The following is a 15692-nucleotide window of genomic DNA, read 5'->3' as shown; positions in this document are numbered from 1 at the left end:
TATTCTTTGTTAATTTAGATTTCGAAACTTTTATAGAACAGCTCATGGTAGAAAAAAACTACCTAAGATATTTTATAATCGTTTCGAAACGGGCCCTTTTTTCTTACTAGTTTTCTCTTCTCCTCTTATATATATTTCATGGAGCTGCACACAGATCAAAGATTCAGAAATCATCACCCTGCGTCTGCTGCAGCGATAAGGGCATATTTTGAATGCACCAGACTCTCTCTTTCTCTGTATATTCTCAAGTGCGGCCATGATCCACGCGCCGTGAGTCACAAAAACAGCAGCCTCAAGGGACCATCAACGCTCTGAATGGCAATATTTATGCAACGCAGGCGGCGAACCCTCTCTAATAAGTTGCAGCAAATTCGAGGGATTTCACCGCTTAAAAAGAGTCTTGTTCAAAACAAAAATGCATCCATGAAAATAAAACGAGAAATCAAAGCGCAATACATTTGAAGAGCTTTTGAATTTTAACTGTGAATTAAGACTGCTTTTAATCATTAAATTTGATTTTAATTCTATTTTCAAGAATATGAGAAATGTATTTTTCAATGGCTGATTGATTCCAAGCAATGCTTCAATTAAATTTTTTCAATCACTTTTGATTTTGTAAGAACTAAAACAAATTACGATAATAAATTTTTCTTTCTTTTGTGATATTAATTTTAAAAATTATTGTACATTGAAGACGCTGAATTAATTTGTGGATTTCAGTTTAACATGTTAATATCACTTAAAGTTTTAATAAACCATTATTTAATTTATTATTTATACAAAAACGTTATCGCTCTCAGATCATTTTCATCATTAGGTCTTACAATTAAATTTTCATTGAAAATTTCTGTTTCTGAGCATTTCAAACTAAAAAATCTTATTAAAAATTCTAGAAATTTTATGAATGCAGTAAAAGAAACATACAATGTACGAAAAACATAAATTACTATTGTTGCCTATTATAATGGCAATAATGCCCCCCTTGGAGCTATTTTTCATTTATTTTTCTTTCTTTTTTCCGGAATAACGCTCATAACAACCCTCTTCAGAAATCATTTTCCTCTCTCCTTTTGATAGTCCGGAATGATGTAAACGACTCACGCAATCAATATCAAACCATATATTAGACGTGTCCAGCAGCAGACAAACCATTGTGCAATATATTTTCAGGTGCACCCTCGCGACTTTTGCAACTTTCAGCAAAGAGCATAGTTGTGTTTTGTGCTTCGGGGCTGTTACCGAGGGCCGGCGGATTATTCATGGCCGAAATATATATATCTCTCTTGTGCAGCAAGACTCACCCCCGAACGGCCGCCCCTACGGGCCCCTGGCGTCCCCTCGCCGAAAACTACCCCTATTCATTTTTATCTGGCCGGGCCACGTGAGGCGCATTATCGGCGGCGATGCGGTTTTGCTCTAGACATGACACCCTTGCTTCTTTTTTTATTTTGGCACTATTTGCATCCCGCGAGAGCAGATGCACCGTTTGAGAGCCACGTGCGTGCAGTTCCCATGCGATTCTCTCTCGACAATGGCTGCACCCTCTCGCACTCAAACGCAGACCGATTCTAATAATCTCGGTAAATTAACACTCTGGCGTCCCCTTTTAAATTAAATTTCGGCGCTATCTCGCTCGTTATTCCTGGTAAAGGAGGGACAAATTTTTGGCTTTGCCGGAAAATTAATGTTGTGTGTCGAAAGTAGTGCGGAAAGCAGGGTGCCTGCGGGGGTGAATTTGCATCGTTCAGAGCGAGAGGCAGCTTCCAACATAGTGGTATGAATTTCAAAGCGACGCTCTTGTTTTGAATTTTGATGGAGCGTTATTATGCGCACGCAATTTATTCATGAAAATTGGAATTCAAATTTGTTTCAATGGTAATAAGAATTCATTTAAATGAATTGGGAATAAAAATTGGCAATTGATTGAAAAAGAATGAGAATGTAAAAAATAAAAATTAAATTCAAATCTCAATTTCTGCGTTAGGGCAAAGAGATTTTTAAATTTTTTCTTTTAGAAATTCCAGTTTCAAATTTGAAATTTTGAATTTTCAAAACTAATTTTATAAGCAATTTTGCAGAATTTTTTCTAATACACAACTTGGAAGCTCTTAATGTGATCCTATTTTCATTATCTTACCTTACTTTTATTTTAAGTTTGAAGACGAGATGAGCTAAAATCTAATTTAAATGAACTGTGCAATATAAAATATTATTCAGATTTTAATCTTTGTGTTATGGAAATTTAATTTTTAATTAGCTAATAATATTTTTTACATTAAATCAGTCTCACATTGTATATGTATATTATTATCTATATCCCCTCAAAATATTTTTCAAAATTAGAACACATTCAATATTTTTCCATTATGACTTGGTTATTTTTTAGTTCGCCACTTTCACAGACTTTTCCTTCAGCTTCCTCAGCCGCTGCAAGTTCAATTTGGCGATTTCATCCTCGGGCGCCAATTCCAGCGCTCTGACGTAGCACTTTTCCGCCTGCGTAAGCTTGGCCCGCAGGTGCAAAATCGCGCCCAAGTTGATATGACTGGCAGGATTCTGCAACCCACCGTTATTTACGTATTCGCACGGGACCAAAATTAAATTGTGAATTTTTTACCTCCGGCTCGAGCTGCCTGGCCATCAGATAGAATTTCTCCGCCTGATCCAATCGACCGGCCACGCGTAGGGAAGTGGCCAAGTTGACCAGGTCAGGGTAAAGGGCTTGACCTCGCAGAGTCAGACTGGCGTTCACCACAGCCTGTAGAAACGAAACTGCTTCAGGGTGCCGATCCTGTTGCATTAGAAACTGTCCTGTAATAAAATTAAACCAGACAAAATTTAAAATAGCTCCCGAGTGCTCTATATCAAAAATATTAATTGCAAATTGTAATAAAATAATTGACATTTTTAATAAATTGAGTATTCAGAAAACGCACTTAGTGAGTTTTGTGGCATCGTAATTAAGTAGGAGAAGAAGCCGAGATAATAAAATGTCAACTAAAATTTAAAACTTCCGAAATCAAAAAGACACCATCCGCTGCGAGCCTATATAATATTATAATTTCCCTTATAATCACGCAAATACTAATAAATTTAGAAATTTTTAGCAACTATAAATAGAAAATTTATAAATTTTTTGATCAAGTAATGATATGAATATTATTTTTGAAGGAACTTTTGCATTGAAAATAAATTAATTTTGTTTTGGCTCAATTATTAGCGACCAACGCAAGCTAATTGCGATTGCACGTCGCCCTGAGCAAACTAGAGACGGCTGGATCAATTAGCCTTCGCGCGTGCGACAGAGGGTGGGTCGGGGCTACGCAAGGGGCTGCGTTCGACAAACACATTTGTAATTCAATCCGCCGGCAGCAGCAAACAAATCCTCGCATTACTAGTGCATCGCTAATCCGTCGCTGGCGCCTGCGAGAGTAGCAAGTTATGCAACTCGCAGCACGCGGCTGCTGCGAGCAGTGCCTATGCAAGAGAGAAAAAATTGCAGTGCAGATAATTAGGAGACGCACTTGTGCTCGTTATGGGGTAGCAGCCACCAGTCGCGTGCAAGATTAATCTCCAATCGTCATAAAATATCATAACGAGTGAGAGAAAGAGAGACCGAGCACAAACATTAATCAGCAGTGTGTGCATTGCGAATTATTAATTCCACCGAAGCGGGGAAAATATTGTATGGGGTGCGTCTTTGGAGTGGACCTCTTGTAATTGGCAGTGAAGAAGCAGTGCGCTCGTAGTGTCTTTTGAAAGATTGATGCGGTGTTTATAACAATGGCAAATTGGTTGATATTTTTTACAAAAAATAAATAAAAATAAAATGGCCAATAATTTTTAGTTAACTTAAATTGGTGTGAAAAATGTTAATTTTTGTAAACTGTTAAAAATTTGTTTTAAAATCATTTAAATTATTAATTTATATTTGAAATTATAAGTATGAGTTATTAAAACTTGAAACATTTAAATACTGTCTTATTTTTTAATATTTTATAGTTATTAAAACCATTTTATTGTAGAAGATATTTTATTACCGTTTTGTGTTTTATTTAATTTTTATAAATTGTTATAAAATAAATATTAAATAAGCACATGTTTGTGTGTGATACGTTGAAAGCAAATAATTGCTATCTTGTCTCTCAGATTGCAGCTATTGTTGTTAATACTTACAATATTACAATTTTATAAAAAAAAAAAAAATACTCGGGTGCGTCCAGGAAAGATTTGAGGGTAAATGTTAAAAATTTTTCTTGAAAACATGCCATTCCAATTTTCAAGTATGTTGTTGGGGTGGTCAAGAGGCCTCGCTCACCAAATTTTCAAGTCAAAATAAGGGGTGCTTTTCCGGGAAATCAGATTTTTCCAAAAACAAAAAATATGAAATATCTTTGCTCCTATTGAGAAATTATTAATGATCTTTTCACTTCCAGACGTAACTTTTTACGCCCGACAACTTTTCTGTTGACAACTTTTGCGTACGTCAAAGGTCAAGGTCACTAAATTGCAAATTTCACTTTCTGACGCAATTTTCGCAAAGAAGCACCCCTCAGAAATTTTTCGCAGTATAGGAAAAAATGTAGCCCCAAGTGTGTAGAACAACATTCTTGATTTCCAGAATGGCATTATTTTTAGTTTTTTAATTAATTTTAAATGAATATTAAAAAACTGTGAAAAATCGCTTTTCCGCAATAGAAAGTAATTTTCAAACAGCGATAACTCATTTTCTGTTAGAGATACGCAAAAATGTTATAGAACAAAAAGGATTTTTTTTTGACTTTTTGCATCCAGCCATGTATTGTTTATACAGGTCAGGTCACTTGGGGTCATTGACCTCGGTGACCTGTGACCTCTAAAAATAATTTGTGGGAAATGAGCTTATTAAAACCATTCCATAAAATAGTTCTTCTTAACTATGTGCCAAATATTCAGTAAACTGCTCTTTAAGGTCACAGGTCACTGAGGTCAATGACCCCAAGTGATCTGACCTGTATAAACTATACATGGCTGGATGCAAAAAGTCAAAAAAAATACTTTTTGTTCTATAACATTTTTGCGTATCTCTAACAGAAAATGAGTTATCGCTGTTTGAAAATTACTTTCTATTGCGGAAAAGCGATTTTTCACTGTTTTTTAATATTCATTTAAAATTAATTAAAAAACTAAAAATAATGCCATTCTGGAAATCAAGAATGTTGTTCTACACACTTGGGGCTACATTTTTTCCTATACTGCGAAAAATTTCTGAGGGGTGCTTCTTTGCGAAAATTGCGTCAGAAAGTGAAATTTGCAATTTAGTGACCTTGACCTTTGACGTACGCAAAAGTTGTCAACAGAAAAGTTGTCGGGCGTAAAAAGTTACGTCTGGAAGTGAAAAGATCATTAATAATTTCTCAATAGGAGCAAAGATATTTCATATTTTTTGTTTTTGGAAAAATCTGATTTCCCGGAAAAGCACCCCTTATTTTGACTTGGAAATTTGGTGAGCGAGGCCTCTTGACCACCCCAACAACATACTTGAAAATTGGAATGGCATGTTTTCAAGAAAAATTTTTAACATTTACCCTCAAATCTTTCCTGGACGCACCCACTCCATAGTAGTTAAGCGTTAAGTTTAAATTAGCTTAAATAAAGTCACCTGCGCATTGCAAAATAAATGTGCTACAAGCTGAAGATATCAACCAAATTTCCGCTCCTGCATGCACAACCCATGTGGGCACTGCGTCGGTCCATCTAATTACATCCCCCTCGCGCAGTCTGTGCACAATTACTCAGCTAAGACCCCATATTATGTTGTCCAGCAACAGGGGAGCCTCTCGGCGGGCCAATAGCATAAATTCGGCTTGGGGCTACTGCTTTTGTTTTGTTATAGTTTGATGCCGTACAAAAACTACTATGTGTACTTATCGACGCAATAACGCTCTGTATTCCTACCATAAAAGCACTCTTTTCACTCACCGTAGTGGCGAAGAACGTTGGCGTCGTGCGGGGCCAGGTGCAGCGCCCTCCGGTACCAAGACTCAGCCTCGTGCGAGCGGCTTTTCTGCCAAACAGGAAGTCGAGTGTGTCCGATAGAGTAATTATCTAATTGCGTGCCGGATGTGAGGGTTCATTCATTGCACTCTCAAGCAACAGATGCACTTTTCCTGCTGGAGGTGATACATATATTTTTTACCACCCCGGAAAGTGATCGTGCAATTTTTTTCAACGGGAGGGATGAAATTGGAAAATATCGATTTCGGCTGGCAAATACGGGGGTGGAGGGAAAAAAATAGCTTATGTGTACTTAATGCTTCATTCGCTTTGTGGATTGCTTCCTGGGCAGAATGACAGAGACAATATTTGCTCTGCGGGCTACCCAAGATGGTTTCGCCCGACTTTTCCCATTTTTAAGGAACGGGAGAAAGAAATGACTTTTTCACTTTTTTCCGATTGCCAATTCCGTCGAATATGATCTTTTTAATGAAAAAAGGTACTCACGTTTGTCGCCAAGATCTTGCCGTAGTTCAGATGCGCAGGAATGTGGTCTGGTTTGGACGCCAGTGAAGCTCGCAGCCACGGCTCCGCCTCTGCGTGTTGTCCAAGTCGACCGTAAGTCTCTCCCAGCAAATTATAAATGCTCTGAAAGCAAAAAAAAAAAAAAAAAAAAATTTATAAAGGTTTACTATTGATACATGCAATTTCACGTTAGTTATGATTATTAATTCTGAGAATCTTTGGTTTAAAACTATAAACAAATAGTTTTTTATTAGTTTATTCAACTATGTTTAAATCTAATAAATTGTAGAATGAAAACAAAATCATTCTTAGTTTTGCGTGATTTTTTCAGTTTAATTAATCCGATTCCTCACAATTAACTGTAATAATTTAAATACAATTTTTGATTTTACATAATTAAATTTAATTTTTAATGGCTACAATTGTCTACAAAGCAAGGAAAGTATCAGGAATGAGGAATAAATTAAAAAAAAAATGGAACAACAAATAAAAATGTGTAGGAGAAAAGGATATAAAAAAGCTTTGAATCTACAAAGTGTTCTGCCAACACAAACCACGCACAACTCCGCAGGGAATGGAAACGTGCTAATTTCGGTGCTCACCTGTGGCTGATAGTGGTCGGGCCTTTGGTCTTTGGCCTGCAACAAGTAGATAAGTGCGTGCTGCGGCTGCTCGTGCTCCAGAAAGTGCCTGCCCAAGTGAAAAAGGGCCGAAATCCTGGCGCTCTCGTGAGATTTGGGGTCCTTGAGGCCCTGGCCGTCCGAATTTGCCGCCCGCAAGAATGCCTGCCTCGCCTCGACCGGTCTTTTCGCCTGCCCCAAAGCAACGCCAAGGCTCACGTGGGCGGCTAATCAAATAAAAAGAAAGGGTTACAAGGTTCCCGTTTTAGATTAGAGTAATTTGCGATGGTTAGATACCTGCCAGTCTCGGCCGGAAGAAAATCGCGTTTTGAAAACTTGATATCGCCTCGTCCAGTCTTTGCTGATTCAACAGTAACAGGCCCCTGATAAAAATGCACATTGTAAACTTACTAATTTGAATTTATTTTTTAATACATTTATTTTATTTTATTTTATTTCATACTCTTAATTTCCTATCGATTGGTATAATTTTTGAATAAGCTTTAAAGAAAATCCTTAATAATAAACCTCTTAACTTAAAGTTTTATTATATTCAATTTGTATTCCGTTGTCAATCATTATCATGAAGCGTTACTCTATAGATTGATGCAAATAAATTTCTGATTCTTGATCTGTCGCGCTTAATTGATTTCAATTTAAATTTGCAATATTTAATTTTAAAAATTTGATAATATCAATAATTTAAAAGTGCCAATTTAAAAAAAAAATTAATTTTAAAAATGAGATCTAAAAATTTGTATTTTAAAAAATGGTCGATATTCCACATATTATGTATAAAAAAAATTTAACTCACAAGTTGTAGTGAACATCTGCCATATTAGGTCTGAATTCCAGGGCCCTTCGATAGCAGAACTCGGCTTCGGCAAGTCTCCCCTTGGAACTGAGGACGCTCCCCAAATTTCCATAGGCTGCGGAGAAAATCAATTACACTTACGTGCTACAACAATCACACAATCAATCAAAGAACCTTTTGGCGGGTTGACTGCGACGCCAGATCGGTAAAGGGCCTCCTCGTCGCGCCAGTCGGCGTTTCTGCTCCACGTGCGCGCCGTCAGCGACAGCAGCAGACAAATCGCGAGCAGCGTCGCCGCGCGTCTGCATTTTTTACTCAATTCGCCCGCGCCGATCGCAGTCAATAAGCACAGGCCGACTGAGGGCGCGTAGAGGGTCCTTTCAGCCACCACGAAACCCACGTAGCCGACCGCGTTTGAGACGGGCAGATAGGTGAGAATGACAAAAGCCGCCGACGTCAAGATGCCTCTCGATTTTTTGCTCTCGAAACCGAATCTGACATCAAAGAAATAAATAATATAAAACCTTCATTCGACAATTGTTATTCAAATAATTAATATTTCAAATTTTGACTTCAAGGTTTCAAGAAGGGCTCATTATGTTCCCGCTATGCCTCATCTACAGCAATGTAATATTTTTTTACAGATTTTTACAAATTCTACTAATAAAAGTGGAGTCAAATGAACAACTTTTTTCTAATTTTTTCCAAATTAATTTTTATAAAATCGAACTATCACTTTTTTAGGGAAGGTAATTTTAACTTGTGAATCATAATGCCACAAATTATAAAAAAAAATTCATATCAAGAGACTTTGATTTAATTTTTGCCTGATAATTTTGAAAAATTTTATTTATAATTATTAAATGTAGCATACGACCCCTTCAACGTGATGATATGCAGAGAAATTTTGACCATGTTCATAGTTTCTTGAATATAAAGTATTGCCAACGATTTTTGCATTATTTTTATTACCTCGTGAGAATGAGAGTGGCCAGGAGGATGTAAAAGATGAGAGACAAAACGTTTCTCTGATCGCAAAGTCGCGTGACCAAAGGAATGGCGTCCATGGACCAGTCGAAGCTCAACACCGTCGGAAGCAGGAAAAGCTTCAAGTTTATCACAGGGAGGTGCAGAAACGTCATCAGACGGGTTGAAAAAGAGGCAGAGTGGGCCGCTGGGTTGTCAGCCGACGCGAAATTCGGCAAGGTGGCGCCCATCACGGAAATCCTGAACGCCAACTGGACGAAAAAGGCGGCCGAAAGTGTCACCAAAGTTTTGTCCTTAAAATTATCTTTGAAACTTCTTCTCTGGAGAAACACGGAGGCAGCACACAAGGGCAAGGTCATCAAGCCCTGTTCCTTGAAAAGCAGGGCGAACCCTGAAAATAAGACGGTGGCGGAAAGGTGTCCTCGGTGGAAGGAGAGGAGGGCGAGGAGGAGAAAAGCGGTGGCGCCGAGTTCGGCGCGTCCGACCAGACCGGCGACGGCCTCGCAGTGCACCGGATGCACGGCGAACAGCAACCCGGCCAGAAGGGTGGTTTTTGGCGGCAGGTGCAGGGTGGTCGAGGCCCACAGGGGCAGCAGGGCGCTGACGAGGGCGTGCAGGAGGACGTTGGTCGCATGGTAGCCGACGGGCTTGAGGCCGCCGAGAAGGTAGTTGAGGCGGAAGGTGAGGATGGTGAGCGGCCGGTACGACTTGTGCGAGCCGCTGTGGTGCATTGGGGTGCCCCAGAAGTCGTTGATGAACAGGTTGGTGACGGGTGACGAAGGGCGGATGTCATTGTTGGACAGGATGGCGCGGCTGAAACAAATTTAGCTTATATATTATGTGTTTTTGAACCTTTTAAAAAAAGTTCTAATTAAAAAAATATCTTGATTAATTTTTCAAGTTGTTTTGTCTTTTTGAATTTGCTCTCGTTTTGTGGATGCTTCAAATTTAATAAATTTGATAGGTAAATGAAGCAGAGAAGTATTTTTACTTATTTCTTTCCTTCATCAGTGCAGGAATAAATTCCTAAAAATCCATTATTTGGATTAAACTTTTGAACATAAAATATATTAGATAATATTAGAATTATAAACTCTTGTTTAAGAAATTAAAACAATGCTTTATATGATGCATTGACTGTTTTAATTTACTATTAAAACTGCGACTTTATTTCAAACAAAATACAAATACACTCTTTTTTACTTTTTATAATGATTATATTACAATATAAGTAATTTTTTGCAATAAGATATTATTAAATTTAATATTTTATTCAAAAACTCAATATATTTAAATCGCAACAATAAATATATAATTTTTATATTTAATAATTTTGTGTTATGAATCTGCTTTACATTAATTGAGAGTAATTATTAAATTATCGAAGGTTTCAAATATTTCGTTGATTTATTAAATCTTGGTCGCAACACATTCCTTGTAGTAATTGAAAATATTGATAGATAAATTGTAAAATTTAATTTTTTTTCTTTTTGGGTATCTCTTAACAATGAATGTCATTTAAAGTGTAAAAATTTGAGAAGAAAAAATAAATTAACGTTGTTAAAAAACAATGCAAAAAAAATTCCAGGTGATTTTGGATTAGACCAAATGTCTGAAGTGAATTTCTATTTATAATTAGATAGTAAAATTAGGATAAGAATTTAGAAGTAATAACCAATAAGAGAGACAGAGAGGAAAAAACTAATAGAGGAAAGTTGAGATAACAAAATTCCACTCAATCAGTTTAATTCTATTACTGAAAAAAGACATTCTTCTAAATTACCTGCCAATTTTCTTTTAATTTTGTGTTGCTTTGCCTCAAGCAACAAAGTCAATCTAATAAATTCCCTGTCCAGCTGAAAGCATTTATGACTCTGGCTATATCTTTGCAGCCACGGAGATTGCATTCCTCCACACGTTTCTGCTCTCCATGGATTATTTATATCAGCTTGCTCTAGTCGGAAAATAAGTCACCCCCGGGGGTGTATCACAGAAAAGAAGCTGCACTGCCTTCCTGCCGGGATTTGCACATTGTCCCTCCGGCATGGCAGCCAATAATTTAGCCCGCAGCCTGCGCAACAAGATTACGTCTCGCTGGATCTCGCAGTGCGGAGATAATGCAAAAGTGTGTGCACATCTTTCGCTTCCAGCCTTCGATATATAACAAAACTGGCTTAAATTTACACAGACGCCTTTTTTCCAATAAAAGAGGGATTTTCTTCTTTCTTTGGTGCCGAGTTGCCGACGGAAATAAGTGCCCTCCCTCTTTTTATCACTTTGCATGACAAAGACCAGTGCATTACCGACGCGCGCATAACCGTGTGTTTGCGTATGCATTATTGCATTACCGCCGCCTGCTTTCAAAACGAAAGGAAAAGAAAAAGTGGGGACCAGTGGAAAAATGATCAATTGCTGCAGTTCGTCGGTCGCGGCGTATATTTTTGTTCCTTGTTCCTTCGTCTCTGTGCGTGTGTGTGTGTATATTTATTTAGCGTTCCATCCATAACGCGTGCTGTCATTCACAGAAATATTGTTTTCTACAGAGGGGTCGAAGGCAGAGGGTGACTTGTTCCTTTCTTCGTCTTTAATAGAATTTATTTTTTGCGTTGCATTATTTTGTATATTAAATAATGTAAAATACAATACAATTAATTTAATACAATTATTTCAATAAATGTATATAAATACATTTTAATATTTCTATAATTTTCATACTTAACTTAAAAATCAACTACATTTCTTGGTTTGAAAATATATGATTCACACAAGGAAAGTTAATAATAATTTTTTTAATAAAATAATTTTAATTTTCAAACTTAATATTTAATCTGTAAGCTATGAAGTAAAAATTTGCGATAATTTTATTTCTGATTGCCCTGGGCCAATCTGGGCCAATCTTTATCATATTTGGTATACATTTTTTTTCTAATTTAGATCAGATTTTGCAAGAAAATTATGTAATTTAATGGAATATCATAGTGCGAGTTAGAAAACTTCAGATAGATATACAGTTACTTGGAAAATAAACAGGAAGCAATCAATTTAAATGAAAGTTAAAAACAAATATAATTTATTTACGTATTAAAAATTAATTTTAATAGTTTTTTTGTATTTCTCTAGTAAAAAAATCTCTAGCATAAAAAACACATGAAAATTACAATTTGTTAAATTATTAGAAAGTATTCAAATTTAAAATTTAGTTCTTTTCAGGTGAGAGCACTTTTTTTAAAAATGGCCTAAAATTTTGTTACTAAATAAATGATACAGCTAATTTTTCATTTCAATTTTTATACTAAAGACAAAAATAAAAGTTCATTTTCAATCTACAATGCTCCTCTGTTGATATCGTAATGAAATTTCATTTTTTTTCTTATTAAAAGAGCGTAGTTCAGACTGATTTAATATGTGAATCTATTACAAAAAAAGCCAAATTTTGAATTATATTTCCCCACCAAATAGAACTTATTGACATTTTTCTTTTCTCTCATATTTTAGGGAAATCGAGCGTAAGTGATTTCAAAGGAAAAGAGAGCTCAATTCTTCGCAGTTCCTGTTTCGCACCTCGCACGCACCATTAATCAGAGTATTTACAGCCCGCACGCAGTTTTTCCACGCTTCATTCCCCTAGCTGCCTGCAATCTCTGGCTTTCTTCTTCGATACACACTGTCTGTGTACGCGGCGTGTGTGATTGTGGTCGAAGAAGCGGAAGGAAGCCGAGTGCAATAAAATTGGCCATATTTATCCATTAGGGCGCGCGTGTGTGGGTGGTGATGTCACCCGCGGGAGATTTCCGCCTCCGTCCGAAGAAGGGCGATTTTGCTTGTCAGCTCAAGCGTGACTCCAGACCAAAGTGAATATTTATCAAGCGTGAAACAGCATCGGACGAATTGCAGACAAAAACAAGCTGGGGATCGTTTGCTGCATTCACGCGCTATTAATTCGCAATCGTCTTGATTAAATTCATCGCTGCATTGCTTCCTGGCCAAATTCGATTAAATTGTGCTGTGATTGTGATTTGTAATTTGATTAGAAAGCATGTCGCTCCCGTGGTTATAAAATTGATTTAGATGTTTCAATTAAAACTATATTAAAGCGTTTAGATTAAAATGCCTGTTTTTGGATTTTTTCTATAATAAATATTTAAAGTCTATTCAAAGAATTCCTAAAAATAGAATTGGAAATTTTTATATTTAAAATTTATTTCTATGATCGTGTGTACTCTTTCAGCTTTTATTTTAGTGACAATTATTTTTTTAATCTTGAAGAATGAATTATTTTTTTATTTTTGATTGGCTGAAATTTTTCCTTCTTTTTATTTTGTTTTAAAGGGAGTTTTCTAAAATAAAAAACTCGCTATGGATTTGAAAGATTTAATCCCATGACAAATTTGAAATAAAAATTCCATTTAAATTGTTTAAATAAAGTTCACTCTGTGGAAATATTAATTTATTATATGCGTTTTGCCCTTCTGTTCTGTGCAAATTCAATGATTTTGTATGTAAATATGCTCTATTTAAGCAGAAGTTTGTTTTAAAAAGTTAATTAGTCTTAAAATTACGATATGATTTAAAGGTTAATCAAGATATATCGGTTAATTGCAGGAACACATTAAGCAAACTTAGCAAAACTCAAGTCTTAAAATGAAAACTTAACAATGTCATAAATTATTTGTGTAACGATTTAACTTTTTTTTAGAGTATAATTTTATACTAAATATTAAAAGTTTTCATTAACTTTTGAACTTATTAAAATTTAAGATTTAAAACATTGGGACCCTTAAAAAAGTTAAATAATTTGTAATCTTTGAATAGTTATTGTCTTTTGGAAAGGCGATGAAATGGAAAAATGACATCTCACGAACTAAAAGACTCTTGGGCGTCTTTTGTGCGATAAAAAATGTTCAACCCTCGCTTTTTGGCAATGTCCGCCAATTTGGGCTGATAGCTGGGGCGCGAAAGTAGACGGGCGATAAAATGAACAAACGTCAGCTACCTTAATGACACATACATTCGCCATGAAAAATGCACGCGGCTTTTATCAGGCCGCACAAAAGAAAGGTGAGCCACAAAAGCTGGCGCGCCTCTGATAAAACGCCCCTGATGAGACTCGCTAAAAAACGACGCTTTGGCATATATTTTGGCCTATCTTCGCCCCAAATATTATTTTATTATCACCCCCGACCCGCGGCATATTTTGCGTGTCAGCACCTCAATATTTGTGCCCATCAATCAGCGGATCATCGTGCAGTGTATTATTAAAAGGGAAGACGCAGAAACAAGAAAAGTATACCTAGAGATGATTTTTCGAGGCCGTGACCCGAATCGACTTTCGCAGGCGCCAAAATGAAGTTATTAGACGAGCCATCCATCAAGTCAGACTCCCGAATTTTTTCCCAGAGATAATGTAAACGTGGGAATTCGCTCGAGTGAAATAAATTATTTTTAAGAAGGAAAGGAAGCGAGACGGAAAATTCGTTTAGTTTAAATTTAAACTATTAACCGCCCACGCAGATGACGCACAACTGGCCGTTTGTATCAATTTAGTTAATTAATTGTTCTCTTGTGTGTGACGTTATTACACGCCTGGGTGTGTTGGCTGGCAACGATAAGAGAAAGAATGGGACAACTTATAAGCTTTTGAGTATGTTCTAAAAAGTGATTTAACACACGTTGTTCTAAAACGAGCAAATTGTTTTCAACATTAATTCATAAAATTCTCAGGAGAAGGTTCTCTTTATAGTCGCAATTTTATAATAAATTAGCAACAATGAATACATATGAATTAAAAAAGGTTCAATATAATAGACCTCCAAACTCAAGTGGATTGAATATTTTTTCTTCTGCTCAAAGACGCTCAAAATCGTGGAAGTTGAAATTAAAATTGACTGAATTAATAACTTCGACCTTCTAATTTTGCAGAAAATTGCTTACAACAGACCAAAATTCTCAAAACATTTTGATAAAAAAAAATTATAGAATACATATTATTGTTTTCTATTTAAAACCAGTTTATAAGCTTCTTTAAACAAGAAGTTTATGAAAAATTTAAGTATAAAAGAGTGAAATATTAAAATCACCTAAATACACAAAAAAGCTAAAAAAAAAAAACATATCATTAATTCTGGAAGCACAGCCCAAAAAAATTAGTTAACCAAACTCAATCATTATTTTACAAAGAAATCTTAACTTAAATTCAGAGGTCTAATTATTAATCATCATCATCATTAAATGAGAAAATCTACTAACAAGAGAATTTGATCGCAGCCATCTTACCTATTACCTTTCATGGATTATTTGCATTGTTAGACTGTTTTTTCATTTGAATTTCAGTAATTCATATACATAAACTTAAATGTACAGTCATTATAAGAATAAAAATATCCCTCCCAAACATATCCTTTAAATTAAAAATAACATTTTTTAAACAAATAAAAAATAATCAAAATATAAAAAGTATAAAACTTAAAAAGAAATATAAATAAATATAAAAGTTATTTATAAATATTCTTACTTGTCATCGTAGACAAAGCCTGCGTTCAGGGTGTTCAGGTAGACGAGGGTGGCTGCCAGGGCGCACACCCCGCACACGATCCACATCTTTGTCACGCGGGTTGCCGCATCTGGAGGCTCCGAGTGAGCCTCTGCTCTGCGCGCCGGCTGCTGCTAGACTAGCCAGCCGTGGTGTAAAGTTTGTCTGCCGAGCGAGAGACCAACTGCGCGCTTCACCCTTCTGCGTGTGTCGTCGGCCGCCCCTCACACGGCGTGGGGTG

The 15692-nt window shown here is 36.2% G+C and overlaps 1 protein-coding gene across 2 annotated transcripts; it reads right to left on the bottom strand.

Moving 5' to 3' along the window:
* Positions 1-2241: 2241 nt before the first annotated feature.
* Positions 2242-15569, bottom strand: LOC132200660 (protein O-mannosyl-transferase TMTC2-like). Of its 2 annotated transcripts, XM_059626302.1 has the most exons (10): positions 15434-15569; positions 8908-9735; positions 8110-8429; positions 7936-8050; positions 7419-7504; positions 7104-7348; positions 6484-6624; positions 5962-6046; positions 2618-2811; positions 2242-2556 (listed from the first exon to the last, which is right to left on the bottom strand). In XM_059626302.1, the coding sequence occupies exons 1-10, from the start codon at positions 15517-15519 to the stop codon at positions 2383-2385; spliced, it is 2274 nt and encodes a 757-aa protein (XP_059482285.1). In that variant the 5' UTR covers positions 15520-15569; the 3' UTR covers positions 2242-2382. The 2 variants fall into 2 exon arrangements, with proteins under 2 accessions (XP_059482285.1, XP_059482286.1); XM_059626303.1 differs by lacking the exons at positions 2242-2556; positions 5962-6046 and having other exon boundaries at positions 2649-2811.
* Between the last annotated feature and the right edge of the window lie 123 nt (positions 15570-15692).

Source organism: Neocloeon triangulifer, unplaced genomic scaffold (genome assembly GCF_031216515.1).
Source record: "Neocloeon triangulifer isolate White Clay Creek 2 clone unplaced genomic scaffold, ASM3121651v1 ptg000014l, whole genome shotgun sequence".
Classification (NCBI taxonomy): Eukaryota; Metazoa; Arthropoda; class Insecta; order Ephemeroptera; family Baetidae; genus Neocloeon; species Neocloeon triangulifer.
The sequence above is the reverse complement of the archived record's forward strand: the minus strand, read 5'-3'. Positions and strand labels throughout refer to the sequence as shown.

Bases quoted from the DNA above. Each gene is read 5' to 3' on its own strand.
- LOC132200660 (XM_059626302.1), bottom strand. From the start codon at position 15,519: ATGTGGATCGTGTGCGGGGTGTGCGCCCTGGCAGCCACCCTCGTCTAC. The intron at 8,430-8,907 runs GTAATAAAAATA...CTTTGATGTCAG, and splicing joins GCCACTCTCATTCTCACGAG to ATTCGGTTTCGAGAGCAAAA. The intron at 8,051-8,109 runs GTTCTTTGATTG...TTTTCTCCGCAG, and splicing joins CGCAGTCAACCCGCCAAAAG to CCTATGGAAATTTGGGGAGC.